The sequence below is a fragment of the Lontra canadensis genome, unplaced genomic scaffold (genome assembly GCF_010015895.1).
Source record: "Lontra canadensis isolate GAN:19392208 unplaced genomic scaffold, GSC_riverotter_1.0 scaffold133, whole genome shotgun sequence".
Classification (NCBI taxonomy): domain Eukaryota; kingdom Metazoa; phylum Chordata; class Mammalia; order Carnivora; family Mustelidae; genus Lontra; species Lontra canadensis.
Genome location: NW_022631127.1, coordinates 3,407,713 through 3,413,712, shown reverse-complemented (window position 1 = coordinate 3,413,712; position 6,000 = coordinate 3,407,713). Strand labels below are relative to the sequence as shown.

The 6,000-nt window shown below is 50.3% G+C and overlaps 1 protein-coding gene across 2 annotated transcripts in view; it reads right to left on the bottom strand.

Moving 5' to 3' along the window:
• The window catches only part of ALDH1L1 (aldehyde dehydrogenase 1 family member L1), a 117,213-nt gene that overhangs the window by 76,284 nt on the left and 34,929 nt on the right, over positions 1-6,000 (bottom strand). The window contains exons 5-8 of one of the 2 annotated variants that reach the window (XM_032842782.1): positions 5,413-5,514; positions 4,503-4,592; positions 3,401-3,538; positions 1,191-1,316 (exon numbers count right to left, since the gene is read on the bottom strand). In XM_032842782.1, the coding sequence (XP_032698673.1) occupies positions 1,191-1,316; positions 3,401-3,538; positions 4,503-4,592; positions 5,413-5,514 (456 nt within the window). The remainder of the gene's footprint in view (positions 1-1,190; positions 1,317-3,400; positions 3,539-4,502; positions 4,593-5,412; positions 5,515-6,000) is intronic. The other variant, XM_032842783.1, reaches the window with a different exon arrangement.

Below are 6,000 nucleotides of genomic sequence, written 5' to 3'. Positions count from 1 at the left end.
CTTTCTTTCTTTCTTTCTTTCTTTCTTTCTTTCTCTTTCTTTCTTTCCTTCTTCTTTCTTTTTTACAGACATCCAGAATATTCAGCTTTCTACCAAGGAAATGCTCAGTGGCCTCTGGAGCAGCACCAGCTCTTAATGTCCCTCCCTTGCTGGGTCCTGTCCCCTGCACTTGTCATCAACACCCAGTCATCAATGTGGCTGCCAACTGACCCACCTTCACTCACCACAGCCCTCCTTTCCCCCAAACTCTCTCCACTCAGCTTTCAGGACACACCTTCTCTCCTCCTGCCCAGGGGAGCCTGCCTTGATTATTTCTTCTAAAGTCGTCCTCCCCCTCCCCCCACCAAGGATCTTGTCTCCACCACCCTATTTTTTTGCTCCTGGCACTTCTCTTTGTCTGAAATTATCTTATTCATGTTTGGGTGTTCATTAGCTCTCTTCCCCATGAAAAAGGACACTTCATGACAACAGGGACACTGCTTATTGTCATATTCCTGGTGTCTGATTTAGCACCTGGCATTTGATAGGAACTCATGTATTTCTTAAACAAGTCACTGAGTACATGACTGAATGAGTGAATGAGTGGAAATTCATCTAATGCCTTCCATTCAATAAGACTAAATGCCGTCAATACCCTGCCTCCCAAGGAGAGGGAGATGAGTAGGGGGAGCAGAAGGGACCAGGAACAACTCTGGGAAGTGACCTCTGATTCGACTTGTGGTGGAAGGGACTGAGTCTCAGAGACGGAAGTGCTTTCTGGCATCATGCAAGGCAGCTGGATTAGAGTCCAGGTCTGCCTATGATGCCCATGCTGGTCACAGTGCAAGAGACTCCCCATCAGGGAGCTTTTCTGGAAGGTTACACTGCACACATTCTTATCAAAGGGCCATGGACTTGGAACCTGCCTTTGTCATCTACTCCAGGGGCTTATTGCTTCATTTGTCCACCACTAACAAGGAGAGTTAGAAAAGTCAGACCCAGCCAGCCAAATCCCAGTGCCCCAGTGACAAAGAAGAGAACAAGGGGACATCAGAAAGCTTTAAGACAGGATAGAACCAACAATGTGCCTGGGGTCAGCACATATATCCACAGAGGGTGTGCACACCCAACTCCAGGGAGTGTGAGTCAAAAAACACATGTGCAGTGCACAACCTGCACAACCAGACAGAATCCCTGAAGGGATCTCTTACCCTCACAGCCTCTGCTATGACCAGCTCTTCCTCAGTCAGCTCAAGGGCACTGCTGTCTGCTCCCTTGAAGAAGTGGGAGGCTGGGATCATCTTGCCATCCTCTAGCTGGATGTTCTTCACCAGCAGCTGCAAAAAGAAGGCTTCACAGCACCCAGTGTTGGCCTCCTCTCAGGGCGAAGAGTAGTTCCATATGTAGTACTGTGATGGGCACCCCACACACTTCTCTAACCATCACCATGAGAAAGGCCCAAGATTAATGAGGAAGACAGACATTCAGAGTGGGCATACTGGCTATTCTATGGACATGGAGGGAATGGTAGAGCTCACTTCTCCTGGTCACCTACCCCAACCAAGCTCTCATTTCTTTTTAAGTTTAATGATTTTATCATTTCTATAAAAATGTCTACTTATTAGACACAAATAATTCAAGCACGACTTTGAAAGTTGACCAAAAATACAACTAATCACCTAATAGACCAGCTCCCAGAAACCCCAAGGAAACACCTGGTGAAGGTCATCAGATGTCCCATGGGGTCTAGAGGTGGGAAGAGGAGCAGACAAGGACATTTGTGTTTGACAAGAGTGGTTTATAGGAAGGCACACTCTATATACATCCTGACATAACTGGAGCCAAGTTCCCTGCCTGATCTCCACCCTTTTGCCTTTTGGAGATTTTCTGAGCTTTCGGTGAGCTAAAGCCCAGCCAGACCCAGCTAGAAGTTCCTGAAAGATGCTTCAACCAAGGGTCTCTTCCAAGGCTGTTTCCTTTGCTTTGCTGTCCCTGTGGACATCAAGGAATGTGCAGTTGGTACCCCCCATCCAGAGCTCCTCTTGGATGGTGTCCCCATCCTCTAGCTGCTGCATGAGTGAGCCATTAGCAGCCTACATCTGCACCTTCCTCCTCCACGGCTGTTGCTAGATAAACACAGCCACACACAAAAGACCAGGGGCTATGCCTTACTGCCAATCCCCTTCCCCAGGGGCAGCAGAAACAGCATTTAGTGATGTGAGCATGCAGCAGATGCAATTCACACTGCAGAGCCTGGGATGAAATAAGGGCTGGAAGACTCCAGAACCCTTATATCTATGCTTAGCATTGTCCTATGTCCCAGCCTAGCCCTAGGTTATGTGGGATTTTCCAAGAGCACTCCCTCGATAAACCAGGTGCACAAGAACTCCTGTCTCAGATGCTGCTTCCAGGGAACTTGACCCAAGACGGATAGCATCTTTCAACTGCATGTATCAAGCATGAATACTCAAAACACCCTATCACCGTAAATCGCAGACACTGAGGACAGCCTTGGGCCCTCCAATGGCAGGGCACAGTAGGGTAGGTACCCAGAGTGAGCTCACACCAATCCCCGGCAAAGCTGCTCCACACTCCATCTGGCCTATACACACCAAGGCAGCCAATGGTTCAACATCCACAGGGTTTGTTGAAATCCCCAAAATGCTTGGAGACCCCCGCCTGTACTCCTTCTCTGTCCCCAGTATATTAAGGTCCAGACCTACCCAACCACTGAAGAGAATAACTATTAGTGGCCAAGAGGTGTACTTTGGAGCCAGAATTTTAGGGCTTGAATCCCAGCTCCGCCACAAACTCACTTAGTGATGTTAGGAGGGTTATTTAAACCTCTTTGTTTCAGTTTTCTCTTCTGTTAAATGAGTATAATACCTATCTCATACAGTTGTTGGGAAAATAAAATTTAATTGATATAAATTGTTTTAAAATAGCGCCCAGGCACACAGAAGGCACTCTATCAATATTAGCTGTTACTCAGAGTTGCAGAGTCTGCTAACATGAGTCTGGACATGTAGTGTGCCCAGTATGGCTCCAAGGGTTCTTCCCTGTGATGTCCCTGTTCAGAAAGAAGGAAACTGTGGCACAGAGTGACCACACCCCATGGCACCTGGACACTCTGTTGAACTAAAAGAAGTCTCCAAGTTCAGGGCCCCCGGGACAGGGCCTCTCCGATTCCAATACCCTCATAGGGCTCCAGTACCCTCTGGCTGAGGAGCCTGGTCAGGAAAAGCAAGAAAGGGGCCAAACTTCCCAGGACAGGGAAGTACAAGCATTGTGTTTTCTTGCAGATTCCTGGAGTCTGCAGTCTCATTTTCCCATTTTCTCTAGAGCAGCCTGGGGTCTAACTGCCAGACCTGAGCCCCGGGAGCCTACAGTACAGACATGTGACTGAAAGCAGCACCATTACCATTCTGTCATCATTCCCGAAAAGGATGAGTCCCGCTTTGGTGACTATCCCCGGCCGATGGGCTCCTGGGATGGGCAAATTTTCTCCCTCAGGCACCAAGCCTGTAGTGTTTAGTGTTGAGTTGAAGAAAGTCAGCTTCTGTTGAGGACAGGAAAACCAGAAGATGATGGATGAAAGAGGTTCCCACTGCTGGCAGCCCAAGCTAGTCTGAGTGGGGTTAAGGGGATGAAGGGGGGCTGGGTGGGGCCAGGGAGAGGAAGGAGGGGGCCAGGGCAGCCACAAGACAAGACCTGCAACCCCAAGGATTCTCCCTCTAGGGGCACAAACAAGATCTGGTGGAGCCTTGGAGGCCTCAGGGAGCCCTCAAGCCCTGGATGTCCCTTAGACCCTATATATTAGCCCTTGGCCTCAGTCCTCAGGTGGACAGGCATCAGGAGAAATCTGCTCAAGGCATCACAGAGTGCCCTGGGGATGCCACCAAGCTTTGGTCACTTTGCAAAGAATCTTGTGGTGATGAGGACAGGAGACAGACTCCTGGACAAAGGCTGGGCTGCTTGGGCTGCTGGGCAGCAGTCAGGGGTTTGGATAGTCTGAGGCTTTGTGGAGGACAGGACTGCCCTGTGGGGAACAGACAAAGGTTCCCGCTTACAATCCTGACAACACCTCTCAAAGCCTCTCGAGAGCCTGCGAGCCCTAGAGCTCACTATCTTCAGCATGTGAAGAATGCCCACTGCCGAATCCCTGGCCTAACTAAGCAGGTTGCCCTTCCCCACTGGGCCAAGTCAAAGTCGGAGCTGGACTTGGGATCCCTTTGAGCCCATGGTGGTAGTCAGAATATTTTACAAGCAATACAGCTTGAGCTCAGAGTTGCTATAGGACCCTGGAGGCCTTGAGCTGCGCTGGACCTTTATCCTTCAGCCACCAGATGGTGGACTGGTCTCATGGTTCTGGGGGGAGGGCGGCTGAGGTGACTGAGGGCACTTGGGTGGGGCTGGGGTTCAGGGCAGTTTATTTGCCAGCCAGTTCAAATGTATTTTGATAGTTTTGCAGCCAGCAGGGCACACCAGTTCATCTACCCAATCCCAGCCATGTACAAACATACCTGCCCACAGGCCTCTGTCCAGGCACCTGGCACCTTGTCATTCCCTCGGATCCAGTTATGAATGGCCTCTGCTGGCTGCTCCCAGTTGATCTGTGGGGCAAGATGTGTGTCCTCAGCCAGTCTCTTCCCTACTCCTTGGTCATACCCTGCCATTCCCCCATCTTCCCCCAACCCCTCAATTCCAGGCCACCTCCTACCCTACCTGTGCTCTGATGACCTTAACTAGGTGGAGGTCTGGGGAGGAAAGTGGGAAGTCTGGCTTCCTTTTGGACATTTGGGTCTGAGCCTCTGAGCTGGGACAGGCGTCTCCCAGTTCTGAGTGTTCTCTGACACCAGTCTTTCACTAGTTGTGTAAATGTCAGGATGACTGGGCAAGATAGTATTCTCTTAAGATGGCCAAAGCCTTACACAGCCTCCCCAGCACAAAGTGCAACCCCATCCCATAGGCATCCTCCCACCCCTGACAGCTTCTCCTCACCTGCAGGGCTCACATAGATCCCTATGCACCTCATAAGGCCCGAGCAGAAGTACAACCCATAGGTCTCCCCCACACCCCCAAGGCTGCGATAGCTCCAAGAAACTGAATTACCTCTCATACCCCATCTTAGAGACTTCCAGCCCTATGGCTGATTTTTACACACTGCCCCACCCTAGCTCTTCTCCCTGGTGACCCTGCCTGCCCATTCTTCCCTAAGAGGAACAGAGAAGAACCCAGAACACACCCTGCTCCCTGCCTGTCCAGGTGCCACGTGAGCTTTCCTCATGTGTTTCCTGCTTTGGCTGCTCTCTTTCCAAGTTGCCTTAAGCAATTACAACTTGGCCATTCAGTCTAAACGCAGCTTCCCTGAACACCCTCTGCATCCCAGACCATGCACTGGCAAGCTCAGGGTGGGCAGGGCCCTGCACTCACCTTGGCTGTTTCCTTCTTCTGAATGCCCTCATAGGTGGCTCCTTCCTCAGGCTGAGGGAGTCTGGGGGCTTTGCCCTCTGTGATCAGCCGTACAGCCTGCACCTGGGGAGGCCGGGTCAGTTGGCATTACCAGCATTACGACCCTCCCCTTACTCCCAGCCCCTGTGTTCACCACCGCCTGGACTCAGACCCACATTGACTGGACTTGCCTAGCCCCACAGCTGGTACACAATGGGCACCCAAGGAATATCCATCATAGGAACAGGTACAGTTAGCCTGAATCTAATTCCAATCTGAACGGGTACAAAACCCACTCTCTCACTACAGACAGTTTTACAAGATTATATAGAAGATCTTGTATTTTCTGAGTTCTCAGAAGAAGACTATATAAACTACAGGGCCCTATATAGGTGTAACAAATACGGATTCCCATGTTTTCATTTAAAACCTTCCCTGACTTTTAAGGAGAATGGATCCTGAGCCCCATGATGTGTTTGGATGTCCGAGATTAAGCACAAAGTAGTTTTTCTGTTAAGGAAAGGGGAAGGTTGCAGAAGAAGGAATCAGGGAAGTGGGTAGGATAGCGAG